The sequence below is a fragment of the Globicephala melas genome, chromosome 3, assembly GCF_963455315.2.
Source record: "Globicephala melas chromosome 3, mGloMel1.2, whole genome shotgun sequence".
In the NCBI taxonomy this organism is placed as follows: domain Eukaryota; kingdom Metazoa; phylum Chordata; class Mammalia; order Artiodactyla; family Delphinidae; genus Globicephala; species Globicephala melas.
Genome location: NC_083316.1, coordinates 49,129,362 through 49,144,069, shown reverse-complemented (window position 1 = coordinate 49,144,069; position 14,708 = coordinate 49,129,362). Strand labels below are relative to the sequence as shown.

The 14,708-nt window shown below is 36.9% G+C and overlaps 1 protein-coding gene across 4 annotated transcripts in view; it reads right to left on the bottom strand.

Annotated features, from left to right (window-relative positions):
- Positions 1 to 1,434: 1,434 nt before the first annotated feature.
- Positions 1,435 to 14,708, bottom strand: part of IPO11 (importin 11) — a 214,953-nt gene continuing 201,679 nt past the window's right edge. For all 4 annotated transcript variants that reach the window (XM_060295810.1, XM_060295809.1, XM_060295813.1 and 1 more), the window contains one exon: positions 1,435 to 2,830. In XM_060295810.1, coding sequence (XP_060151793.1) covers positions 2,666 to 2,830 — 165 coding nt within the window. In that variant the 3' untranslated portion in view covers positions 1,435 to 2,665. The remainder of the gene's footprint in view (positions 2,831 to 14,708) is intronic.

Here is a 14,708-nt window from a genome sequence, read left to right as displayed (position 1 = left end):
ATTACGCATCTTTTACCACAATAAAAAATCATTCAATTAAAAAAAACCCAATCAAAAAATGGGCAGAAGGGGCTTCCCTGGTGGCACAGTGGTTGAGAGTCCGCCTGCCAATGCAGGGGACACGGGTTCGTACTCCGGTCCAGGAAGATTCCACATGCCACAGAGCGGCTGGGCCCGTGAGCCATGGCTGCTGAGCCTGCGCGTCCGGAGCCTGTGCTCCGCAACGAGAGAGGCCACAACAGTGCGAGGCCCGCGTACCGCAAAAAAAAAAAGGGGGCAGAAGACCTAAACAGACATTTCTCCAAAGAAGACATACAGATGGCCAAGAGGCACATGAAAAGATGCTCAACCTTGCTAATTATTAGAGAAATGCAAATCAAAACTACAATGAGGTATCACCTCACACCGGTCAGAATGACCATGATCAAAAACTCTACAAACAATAAATACTGGAGAGGATGTGGAGAAAAGGGAACCCTCCTACACTGTTGGTGGGAATGTAAATTGATACAGCCACTATGGAGAACAGTATGGAGGTGCCTTAAGAAACTAAAAATAGAGCTATCATATGATCCAGCAATCCCACTACTGGGCAAATATCCTGAGAAAAACATAGTTTGAAAGGATACATGCATCCCAATGTTCATTGCAGCACTATTTACATGGAAGCAACCTAAATGTCCATCAACAGATGAATGGATAAAGAAGATGTGGTACATAAATACAATGGAATATTACTCAGCCATTAAAAAGAATGAAATAATGCCACTTGCAGCAACATAGATGGATGTGGAGACTATCAGGTGATAGTCTCCAGTGAAGTAAGTCAGACAAAGACAAATATAATATGGTATTACTTATATGCGGAATCTTAAAAAAAATGATACAAATGAACTCATTTACAAAACAGAAACAGATTCACAGACTTATAGAACCAACTTATGGTTACCAGGGGGTAAGCGTGGAGGGGAAGGGACAGATTGGGAGTTTGGGATTGACATGTACATACTGCTATATTGGAAACAGATAACCAACAAGGACCTTACTGTATAGCACAGGGAACTCTGCTCAATACTCTGTAATAACCTAAATGGGAAAAGAATATGAAAAAGAATAGATACACATATATGTATAACTGAATCACTTTGCTGTACACCTGAAGCTACCACAACATTGTTAATCAACTCTACTCCAATATAAAATAAAAATTTTTTAAAAATGAAATATCATATTAAAGAAGCTTCTGGTCTTTAAATGAAAAGAGAAACTGAAAGGGTAACTAGGATTTGCTACTTGAAGCACTGCCACCTGCTAGGACATAGTTAACACCAGAGTATGAAAGAAAACTTCCCTTTAAAATTCATTGGGCAATTTTTATGAACTCATTTTTTGTAAGGCAGGAAAAATAATCAGGCAAGCAAAGGTGAGGTATCTTTGGAAAATTTAATTTGGACCATATTTTCTTTCTTTTGCTTAAAACATCAAATATTTCCATACACTTTGGGTTCCACAACTTACAAAGGGGCAGTGGGTTTCCTGCAGTTACATACTGTACCCAACTTTCTATAGAAAGATCAGACATTTTCCAACCTTGCTTTTGAGTATTTTCTTAAAAATGCTTTAAAGGTTCCTTACAGTCAATGGCAAGTAAAACAAAGTAAGGCTTTATTTTCTCCTTTTTCCCCATTTTTGGTACTGCATGTTGGAGGAATAAGGAAGGAAGACTTGTCACATCAGTGTCGGTACCCTGGGGATCACTGCTGAGTCCTCCACGTGTATCCATATCATCGAGGCCCTGATGTACCCCTGCACAGAGGAACCTGAGATGGGTAAGTGCTGAACAGCCTGTCACAGCCATTTCGCAGCACAGGGGTCTGTGGCTGCTGGTTTCTGTCAGTGTTCACAGGGCTCCTGGACTCCAGGGGTAACAAAGGAACTAGGATCAAATCACGACCAGAGGTCTCCCACCTGGCACTGCAGTACCACAGGTTCACATCTGTGGGCCTTACAATGTGCATTTAAAGACTAAATGTAATTACTGAAAATAACACAAGAAAAAAACCCCATTACTAATTCCCATATCAAATTACTAGAATGAAAATAAAAGCATTTGTCTGATAAAACATGTTTTCTATGTCAGATGAAAGCAACTCCCTTGCAAGATAATCTCAGTAATGTATATTTGTCACTATTCATATACTTTTGCCTGGTATACAAATTTCCGTAATTGCATCATCTGAACAGGTTTGTCATTTTTCAAACTTGTAGTCTCATTAACTTAAAAAAGGGATAGATAAGGCAGCCAAATTTAACTAATTTTGGTTGCAGAAAAACATCTCAGACATTAGCCTTCTTCTTCTCAAGTGTTAAGAGCATATGATTAAAAGGTAACAGTTTCTTCTCTTAACAGGAAGCTAAGCAGCTATTGTTGTCAAATCTATCTTTAGTAAACACAGGGCCCTCATAAATATAAAATTAAATTCTTTTGAGGAATAGGTTTGTGATTTTAGGTATGCAGGATTTACATTTATTCGCTGAATTTTGTAGTAAACAAACATGTGGTCTTCCCATCTTTCTTTCAATACACAAGGGATTTCTCCATCGTCTCAGCAGGCTCTCACACACAGATGGCAGGCTGGTCATCTCAGCCACATGTCACGTGCTCTCAGAAGCCCTGCAAAAACTCCTGTAGCTGGGTGACGATCTCGGTGTCCACTGTTTCCATGAGGGACTGGAAGCCTTGCTCTCCCAGCAGCTCCTGCTGGGCCTTGAGCTTCTCGTAGATGAACTGCTGCAGTGACACGGTATGCACAGGGTCCTTCAGGGCCAGCTGCAGGACAGAGAGGAGCCACACTGTGTCAGAGAGGCAAAACAAGTTCCTCTTACATGTGAGTGACTCAATTCTTTGTAATGTCTTTCACAGCAACAAAATTGCTTCTGCCTCCCTTCTTGCAAGGGATTCTAAAGGAGCCTCATTGTGGAAAGTTTGTCAAAGAAAATTTCACTCAATTAGTCTAACCTCAGCTCCCTAGGGCCTCTAAGCATAGTCATCTGATTAGCCCAATTTCTCAACAATTCATCCATGTAAAGAATCAAAACCTGGTGGAAAGTATCCTAAAAGGAACATAACATGCCAAAGAGCACTTAAACACAACTGTCCAGGGTTCCTTGTAGGAAGATCAGGTACTTTATTGTGGCAGCTTAGTGAGGCCCTCAGGACTGACAGAGGAAACACTGCCCTATCCTGGATTGCTATGCTACTTATATACATGTATATTCTTCTGGTTAAAAAAGAGAAAGAAAAATAATAAATAAAAATAGATTTTAACAACCCAAACACGTGCTCCTCCTCTTCCATTGGGATATTTGAAAAACAAAAGAAATATAATTAAATAAAAATAACCCATCCATCCACTTCCTAAAGATAACAATCACAAAGAGAACATTCTGGCCTTTTCTGTGCCTGTGGCATGCACATACATACACATAAATATACAATTAGTTCTGTTCTTTGCACTTATACTATCACACAAAAAATTCTACTCTAACACAGTTTAAGAATTCTAAATCAACTTATGTCATAATTTTTTTGTTATAGGCATGTTGAAGTAATCATGGTCTAGATTAAATACAATTTTAACTATAATTTTGCTGAATAATCTTTCACAAACACTGTTCCATGTTACAATCTATACAGCCTTTCCTATACATTTCAAATTATTTCTTGAGGATATCTACCACTATTTCAGAAGGATTACTAGATTACAGTGCATAGACAATTTTATGACTCCTGATATATATTATCAGGTTGTTTTTCCTACAGTTTGTACCAACTTAAAAGGTATAAGAGTTTTCAGCTTGTGACACTGTTACCACTGGTATTATCAGTATTTAAATTCCTTAAAATCTAAGAATTGAAAAATAACACAACTTTGCTTTCAGCTATATTTGCTCTCATTATCAACAATGCTGAAAATGTGTAAGGCTTTAAGTAAAGTGCATGAGTTTCTGTGTGAGAAATTCTTCTCTTTCCTTTACTGAGACTCAATTCTATTCTACGTAGATGAAGTAGCTGAGTCAGATATGCAGTTTGAACAATGTAAGTAGATTTTATTTTATTTATTTTATTTTTTAACATCTTTACTGGAGTATAATTACTTTATAATGGTGTGTTAGTTTCTGCTTTATAACAAAGTGAATCAGCTATACATATACATATATCCTCTAGATTTTAAAATAATGACCACAAATAGAAAATGTAACTGAGAGGTAGAGACATAGGAGGCATGAATGTGAAATTAAACCCCTTATGTGAACATTCCAGAGTTACAGGATAAATCCAAGGCAAGGGTAATTTCAATACTCATTCTCCTGGAAGATGGATAGGAGAAAGAACAGCAAGAAAAACTGCAGACACAAAGCTCTAAATTCACAAGCCTGAAGATATCATTCTACAATATGCACAGAAATTGAAGATGAACATTTAAAAAGATCTACTCCCTTAAGCAACATGCAATAATGTTCAATATCATTTTAATTAGTAAGCAATAGACCTCTTACTAAAGAGGATGTGAACTTTGTTGAAATATCAGTCACTAAAACTACCTGCTACAATATGAGTGAAAAGAAGCTGAGCTTGAAGATGATGTTCAACAAGTCACTCCCACTATTGAAACAAAGCTTAAGAGTGTGGTTTAAATACTGTTTCAATTTGCTCTAAGAAACTGTAAACAGTTAACTTATCATATCTCCACGCTTTAATTTCCAACAGACTAATAAAAAGGAAAAGTATCCCCATACTAAACCCCACCAGCTGTGGCATAACACGACATTGGTATATATTTTTTAAAGTGTATTGATCAGTCATTAGAAGATTAAAAGTATTTCTGTTTTGTAAGAAGAGTTGTGGAGGGAAGAAGGAATTTAAAAAAACACACAGAATCTCCAAATACATACCTTACAAGATCTTAAAAACAAAACAAAACACACACTACTTTTAGTGAAAAAAACTACACGTTCACAAATAAATGTCTGTTTTGGCTTCTGGCAGACATTCCTTAATCATGGTTATTAATACTCTTGAAGAAATATATAAAACAGATTGACCACATGATTCCCTAGAGAAGAATTATCATTGCACATGCACTAAAAATCCAGGTATCATTTCTTTGAATGCAATAATGCCTACAGTCACTAGAATTAAGAGACCCTGAAGTCACTAACAACATTTTCAAAACTATTACTTTTATGCAAATAATGTCCACCTAACATAATGAACTTAATTATATGATTTAATGTGAAAAAATACAGAATGCCTAGCATGTTTACTAGGTGGTATGTTCTTGAGAAAATAATTAGTTTTCTAACATAATAAGTAAATTATAAACAGGAAGATGTTGGACATTATATATAAACAAACATAAGAAGACTCTAAAAGATGGAGAGAAGAAGGCAGCACAGCACCCAAGGAACAACATGGTGTTGAGTGCCCTTTCTTCTTGCCTCATAAATTCCAGATTTGGGGCTGAAGAAGCCAGCAACCTGGAAACACCAATGAGCACAGACAAAAAAAGCTAAAACAAATAGCCTACTCTCTAGCCAAAGGACCACGAAAGGGACCACAAAGCAAGACAAAAAACTTTTAGACAATAATTGCTCTACTTCAGCCAAACACCACAGAATAAACTGTGGCCCCAGTCCCACTGAGCTATTAGAAGGATTCAACCCACCTCCCATGTCTGTGGAGGTCCCTGGGGATCTTGAACTCTCCCCTTCCTCACCCAGGGAGGTATCAGTGGAGGCTTAGTGGGGAACACGGCCTCTTCCCCTACCTGGCAGTAACAAAAGTGGTACATCCACTTCTGCCAGAGCAGTGTCAGAAGAAGCCAGCTAAAACAGATTTAAATAAGATGCAGAGTCTCATAACACAATACCAAAAATGCCCAGGTTTCAATAGAAATCACTCACAATACCAACCAAAAGGACAGGGCATGGGCAAGAGGGAAGTGGATTTAATTATAAAAGGGCAACTGAGAGGTCTTGTGCTGATAGAAATGTTCTATATCTTGGCTCATTAACGTCAATATTCTGGTTGTGAAGTCACAGTTTCGCAAATGTTATCACTGGAGGACATGGACAGCAACAGTATATAAACCAGAGAGATCATTAATCTGGCAGCCTCAACCATCAAGAATAAACTGGGAGGCAAGAAATTAACTTCTGAAGGTGAATGACCAAAATAGTTTGACACCTATATGTGCAAATTTAAACAAAGTACTCATAGAAGAATCTTACAAAATCAAATTATTTATTCTTCTTTCCCACACATTTCTAACAGGTGTGATTATATTTGTTTAGCTGCACGTTTGCTTAGATGCACAAATCTGAGGAGATAAATACCTGCTACAAGGAAAACAAAGGCAGCAATACTGAAGCTCAATTGACAATATGAAAATATTGGGGATAATGGGAAGAAACAGAAAACTATTAAAAAACAGATCCAGACTAGATACAATGTGTGGTATTTTGGATTGAATCCTGCAACTAAGAGATTAGTGGAAAACTGGTGAAATTTAAATAAAGTCTGGAGTTTAGTTAATATACCAAAGTTGGTTTCTTGTTTTGATAAATGTACAATACTAATGAAAGATGTTGATATTAGGGAAAACTGGGTGAAGGGTGCGTGAGAACCCTCTGTACTACCTTTGCTACTTTTCTGTAAACCTAAAACTATTCCAAAATAACAAGGTTATCTATCTTTATGCCAGTACCATGCTGTTTTTTGTTTTTTTGGGTTTTTTTTTTGCGGTACACGGGCCTCTCACTGTTGTGGCCTCTCCCGTTGCAGAGCACAGGCTCCGGATGCGCAGGCTCAGTGGCCATGGCTCACGGGCCCAGCTGCTCCGTGGCATGTGGGATCTTCCCGGACCGGGGCACAAACCTGTGTCCCCAGCATCAGCAGGCGGACTCTCAACCACTGTGCCACCAGGGAAGCCCACCATGCTGTTTTAATTACTATGGCTTTGTAATATATTTTGAAGTCAGAAAGTGTGATGGCACCAGCTTTGTTCTTTTTCAAGACTGTTTTGGCTGGCTATTCAAGATCTTTTATGGTTCCATATGAATTTTAGAATTGTGTTTTTCATTTCTATAAGAAATGCCATTGGGATTCTGATAGGAATTGCACTGAATTGGTAAACTGCTTTGGGTAGTATGGACATCTTAACAATATTAAGCCTTCCAATTCATGAACATGGATATCTATTTGTTTGTGTCTTTAATTTATTTCATGAATGTTTTGTAAGTTTTCAGTCTACAAGTCTTTCATTTCCTAAGTTAAGTTTATGCCTAAATATTTTATTCTTTTTGATGCTACTGTAAATGGGTTTTCTTAATTTCCTTTTCAGCTAATTATTAGCAATATAGAAAACACACCTGATTTTTGTACATTGATGTACAACTTTGCTGGATTCATTTATTAGTTCCAGCAGTTTTTTTTTTTTTTTTTTGCAATATGCGGGCCTCTCACTGTTGTGGCCTCTCTCATTGCGGAGCACAGGCTCCAGACATGCAGGCTCAGCGGCCATGGCTCACGGGTCTAGCTGCTCCGCGGCACATGGGATCCTCCGGGACCAGGGCACAAACACGCATCCCCTGCATCGGCAGGCGGACTCTCAACCACTGCGCCACCAGGGAAGCCCTCCAGCAGTTTTTTTAATGGTGTCGTCAGGGTTTTCTATATATAAGATCATGTCATCTGCAAGAGCGGACAATTTTACTTCTACTATTTCAATTTGTATGCCTTTAATTTCTTTTTCTTGCCTAACTATTGTGGCTAGGGTTTCCAGTACTATGTTGAACATGCAGAGCAATGGAAATGAATAGAGAGATCAGAAATAAATGCACACATATAGAGTTACCTATAGATCTTCAATAATGGTGCCAAGAATGCACAGTGGGAAAAGGATACTCTCTTCAACAAATTGTGTTGGAAAACTGTATATCCATATGCAAAAGAATGAAACCCTCATCTTACACCACACATAAAAATCTACTCAAAATTAATTAAAGTCTTAAACATAAGACCTCAAACTGTAAAACTCTAGAAGAAAACATAGGGGAAAGGATTCATGACAGTGGCCTTGGCAATGATTTCATGGATATGATATCATAACCAAAATACACATGCAACAAAAGCAAAAACAAACAAAGGAAACTATGTCAAACAAAACTTTAAAAAGCTATTTTAAAAAAAGGATTCAGACTAAAAAAGTACATACCTCTGTGGCCATTTGGTTGGGGGACAAGCTGCCCTAGACACCTCAATTAGCTGACACAAATGTTCATTATATATACAGAATGTTTAAGACTTGCAAGGTCATTTTCAAAATGAGAAAAACTGACAACCCTAAGCTTTGAATGACATCCAAATCTGATTTTTCTCATGTTAACGGCATCAGCAGATGCCATTAGAATACTTCCAAGTTCTTGGTTTGTTCTCTTTCTGTTGCTTCCATATGCCTAACTCCCATTCTTGCCCTTCAAGAAAGCACATGATTATTTAAGAAATATTTCCTTTAAAATGGTTATGATAACATTAGGAACCTTATAACAGGTTTCAGTTATTAGCAGAAGATAACTAGCTAGAATTCCTGACTCCAGGGTTATGCTTAATAAATGAAGTGCTAAATAACCTGACTTACTTCAAAAGTACATACATTGGATTTTAATAAGCAAGTCTGGTATTCCCTGGTTCTGAAATTATTACTTGAAGACAGAACGGTTCTGTATGGTTCTGTACAGTTCAGAATGGTTGAACTGTGTTATGAGGTCCTTCTCTTGGTCACTATATAGCCTTCTGACCTACAACAATTGACCCATAGGTGTTTAATCTTTAAAGCTGGTATAAGATTTTTAGCTCCTGTGGTGCTACTTACGAAGATGTACATTTCTTGTTCTTTGAGATTTTTATTCCTTAAAACTAAAATATAATTCACTGCATTAATCTTCAATTTCACCCAGAAGATACTCAGTAAAGCTGAATCTTCTATTTTTCTTAGGTTATGTGGCATATTGTGTAACTGCTCTCTTTTCAAGTCTCCATATAACCTATGATAATTTTCAGAAATTATTTACTGTAACATTTTTTCATATGATATTTTGCTAAAGAGAAGAAGTTTCCTGCCTTAGAAGAACACAGAAGATCTTTTTAAAAATAATATACTTTCTATGAAACCTGGTAGATTATGTATAAACACACTAGCTATGCAACAGGCCAAAAATATTAAAGAAAAATTTGCTTATAACAATGTATAATCATGTGGTCTTCAAAAATTCCATAGTTTGATGAAAATATCTTTTCTTTAAAATTATCTTCTTTTTTGACCTCTGATTGTTTCACCATAGGTAACTCAATTTCTAAAATATATCTAAAACGTCTAAATTTCTAGAATCTCTTAGGATATAAACTCTTTTAATTTGGTGGCTTAACAAAGAGTTTGAGGCCTGCAGATGCCAACCAGAACCCACCTAATTAATAGGGCTTGGCAATGCAAATTCAGTCACTAACTACACCAAGCGTGAAACCCAAATTCCAAGGGAGCCACCTGAGATTTTTACTTTACTCTATTTTTAAATGTATTTTTATTTTAATCACTGTTGTGGCTGTTCCCTGAGGAATTTAAACTACAATTTCTATCTGATGAGCTTGTAAGTAAAGGAACTATTTACACTGCTATGTCTAGAAAGACTGGGACCCAGACTTAATGAAATAAAAATGACAGCACACGCCTATCTCAATGACAAAAACTTAAATTTCAACTTAGTTATTAGCTTGTAACCTACGTTTTCTGATACAATTATTATTCTCTCCACCAGTCCTAGACCATTACTACTTGGGTATTTTTACTCTAGTTTTAATTTTTTTCTAGTTATACCTTTCATAGGAAGGTGCATCAACTCTTTGCAAAGTAAGCTTAAGAGAAATGCAAAATTTAAACAATGAGCCCAACTATTTATTTCAAGTCCAGCTCTGAGGAACAGAACATCTACTTATTTCTTCACATTTGTCTCAGTATGGAATGTTCTTCATGAGAGCAATGAAATAGAAATCAAAATATATTTATATTTACTAAACTCCAAACACAAGCAAGGCATGTGCTAGGCACAGGCTAGGTCCTTCACCTATAGTATTTCCTTTAAAACTCACAATAAGGCATCTTAAGGAGGCAAGGGAGCCTTCAGCAATTTAACCAAAAATCCTTAAAGAACAGTGGTTCTCACCCTTGGCAGCACACTGGGAATCGTTTGTGAAACTTTTAAAAATGATGACATCGAAGTCTTACGTCTACAAATTCTGATTTAACTGGCTTCAGGCACGAGGATTTTTAAAAGCTCTCCAGGTAATTCTGATGCACATCTAAGTGTTACAGAAAAATTTGGAAAAACCAGCTTTGAGGACTAAGGTCTCAAGTGAACCTAAAAAAAACTCTATATTTTTACATTTAGTAAAATAAAAGAATACAGGTAATAGACTAAATAAAACATATGAAACTTAATTCCCTTTAACCACCATCTATTTCTAGAAACTCTTCAGGGCTTCCTTTCTCCTTTAGTTTCAGTGAGGCATTTTTAAATTCCTTTTGCTTTACTTGTATGCATACTAGGCAATGTCAGTGTCTTTCTTTTTTTTATCATTGTCTGATTCCTCCACCATCCCAAAGTTTAATGCCCTTTGACGTTTGGTTTTTGACTCTAGAATTCATTATCCAGTGGTATGTTTGTGTTTAGTTTTAAAAAGTTATTTTTTTTAACATGTTAAAAGCATATTATTATTCTATTCCTATTTCAATAGAAGCTTTGCCAGGGATAAATGGTGAATTTAATGCTAGATTCAATTTGCTAAGGGTAATTTATATTTTTGCATCTATTTTTATAAATATAAAAATTTACTGTTTTTCTTTTTTCTGTTTCATTCTTTTCCTGACAATTCCCACAGCTTTCTAGGTTTTAGAATAGTTCAACTAGCACAGCATTACCTGTTCCTTAAATTTTGATACTACAAAAGGAAGAAAGAAAGAAAAGAATGAAGAAAAAAAGAGAGAAAGAAGGAAAAAAAAATGGGGGAGGGAGAGAGAGAAGGAAAACTGCTGCCAAAAGGATGTCATTAGAAAAGTTAAACGCATTATACTGTTTAATTGATAGTACATTCCAATAAAACCACTTGTAAAATGAGCACATAAACGTTACTGAGTACTGGGGGAGGGTGTTTTATTGTTCTTTTTTTCTGAGGAGTGGGGAGGCAATTTAAAACATTTCTTCCATGGCTATTATACATCTATTTCTACCTGGTCCTAAGTTTTTTGTTTTTTGTACTTTTTTTGTAATTTATATTTTATTTAAAAATTGTCCATTCTGACAAGATTTTCCATTGATTAGCCAAGAGCTGCATGTATAACTCCTGAAGTTATATGTGTCCTTATCTCTAATATTGATATTTATATTCACTCCCCCACCCCTTGATTGTGGCTCACCAGAGTAGCAGCTCATGGAGGTCAGGTGGGCAATGGAGTTTTTTTTTAAGCTCAGGTTTTTTAAGCTCACAGAAACAGTGAAGAAAACTCAGATGAGATTTTCTATTTGCAATCTAAATGCTATCTTTGGATATGCTCAGTTTTCTGAATATCATTTATTTCTGTGTATAACCTTATTAAAGGGACTGAGAACATCAGAGTGAGCCATCTATAGGCAACACCAGCTCCCTTCTCTCTGCTTATTGCTCCAACTGCTTCTATGGTTCCAAGGAGTGAGATCACTGAGCAAATATTACGAGAATCTCTACTTTCCTGCTAAGATGCTCTACAAGGTCAAGCTACCAGGTGAAGGATCGAAGTGTAAGTGCTATAAACAGGAAATTCCAAAAGAGAACTTTTAAAGCCAAGAACGTTTAATAAGGAGCCAGTCAGCGCCCTCAATCTACTTCAAAAACTGGGATTATCATTTATCAAATTGTAAACCGTCAATAATTTATAAAAATGAAAGAATATGACAGGAATGAAAACTTCCCATTCTGACCATCTGCTGATATAGCAAAATTGTTAGAGAATTTGCAGTATTTTAAGACCTGCACTAATTCACTATTTCTGTGAAGGGAAAAACTGTTCTATGGCTGTTTAACCTACATTTGCTGGAGTACCTGAAATGATCTCATACATGATTTAAATTACATTGTGTGTTTATTGTAGTAGGCATGCTTGGCACAAAACAAAGGAATAACTGCACAGCAGTGCCTCCAGAACTGAATTATCTGTGGAAGTCAAGTGGAAAACTCAAAAAACAGCAACACTATGATTAACAAAGATGTAACACTATGATGTCTTTAGAAAACAACACAATTCAAGCATTTCAAAATGTCTGTCCCACTATTACCTTTTAATGTTGGAGTTTATTTAAGTCTCAGAGAACCAAGCCTATCAACATTTATTTTGTTTACATAAAAACAGAGTAATCACAATCAGAATATCTACAATACCCATCCGATTTAAGACCATAAATGATCTTGTACCAGTCTCTGAGAATTACGCTTGTTCTTTATTCAAGGAATAAATTCATAATGAAATGAAACTAGTAGAGTTTTAGAAGCAATTCACCAACACCTAGTTACCACAGGCCAGATCTTTCCTAAAAAAAGGTCACCCAAATCTCCAGTTCATGTTAACTGCTGATTTATACACCTTTAAGAAATCTGCTACCACTAGCATCTAATTCAATGAAAAGTTACTGAGAATCCATCTTGTACCATTCTACATCCACACCCTGTATGTAAAACGTGTTTGGGGGGTAGGGTGGAATTAAGGTAACAGGAAAATTAGTGGTGTGATAAATTTTTATATTAAATGGTAAAAAGCTGCTGCATAAAATGTCCTCTGGAATGAGGCAGCACTGTGTGTATGTGTGATGAAGGGAGGAGATAAAGAGAGAAGATGGGGGAGGTGAAGAGGGTGCCGGCAGACAGCAAAGAGAAGATATTTCTCTCAGGTATCCAGGTCAGAAGAAAGCTAGCTGGTTATGTGGTACATCCAATGGCATCGGTATTCACTGGGTGGAAGCAGTTAATTTGTAGTTACATGAATGGCGTAGGAAATGAATGGAGTAGGAAAACACTGTCAAGTTCTCTTAGCAAGCATAACATTGCAAGCCTCTCCCCAACTGTATGGCTAAGCACAATCTCAAAACTTTTCTTACCAAAAGTTTTCTGCTCTATTTTTTCATTTACTGAGAAATTTTTTAAAAAGGCATCAGATGGTAAATTTCTTTTAAAATACATATATTGGGTTGGCCAAAAAGTTCGTTCGGGTTTTTCCAAATGAACTTTTTGGCCAACCCAATACACCTGGTCTACAATGAAAATAAAGGAGAATAGGATTTGCATGAGAAACACTGGCTTGATAACCAACTTAGTTAGAACATATAGGTATTCTGTAAAATAGCCAATAAGTGATTTTTTTCCCCGAATAATTTGAGTTTTACAACAACAACAAAAAAATGACAAAGTGAAAAGATCCCCTTTTATTTAGAGAAGCTCTTGACAGGATGCATTATAGTTTTTTTGAGTGGAACACAATTTTGTTTATAAAAGACAAAACCATTTATAGCATGCACTTATAGCTGTTCAGTTAAAAGAAAATCTGTGGATTTTTGGTGCAGTGGGCCCCACAGGTGGCAGCCTGTCAGGAATGATAAAAGGTAAGAGCTAATGGAGAGGCTGTATGGTTAATAGTTCTAGAGCTTATGGAAATGAACAAAGGAAACAAAGAAGAGAGCCTATAGTTTGACAATCAGTCACATTACATAATGGCCATTTTCTTAAAGAAAAAAAGTGAACATCTATAAAATTCATATGTAAAGTATGCTAAGGAATTATGAGACAAATATCTATACAGATAACTTTAGTTCAAAGGAAAGAGAAGAAACAGTTATTAATAAGCAAGGCCTTCTACCCATGAAATGTGAAATGTAACAATGAAAATGTGGACATATTTCTGTAATTCAGGGTTTATACCCTAATTCACAAAATTTAAATGGTATCTGAAGTTTCATGGTCCACTGTCATTTATGCAGTCATAACAGATGAATAAGCAAATTCGTGGTAGAATATGGTTGTACAACAATCTTCTACAACACAATCTGACCAGGTCACTCCTCTGATGACAACTCTTTAATGGCTCCCTATTCCTACCAAATAAAACCCAAATTCCTAGCTTTCTATGGCTGCTGTATCAACCACAAATTTATTACCTTCTGGTTCTGTATATTAGAAGGCCAGAACAGTCTCACCGGGCTAAAATCAAGGTGTGTCAGCAGGGCTGCCTCCCTTTCTGAAGGCTTCAGGGGAGAATCTGTTTTCTTGGCTCTTCCAGATCTAGAAGGCTTCTTCCTCCATCTTCAAAGCAATAGCAGGTTGAGTCTTTCTGACACTGCATCATTCTGACCCTCTCCCTTCTGCCTCCCTCTTCACTTTTTTTTTTTTTTTGCGGTACAAGGGCCTCTCACTGTTGTGGCCTCTCCCATTATGGAGCACAGGCTCCAGACGCGCAGGCTCAGCAGCCATGGCTCACGGGCCCAGCCGCTCCGCGGCATGTGGGATCTTCCCGGACCAGGGCACGAACCCGCGTCCCCTGCATCGGCAGGCGGACTCTCAACCACTGAGC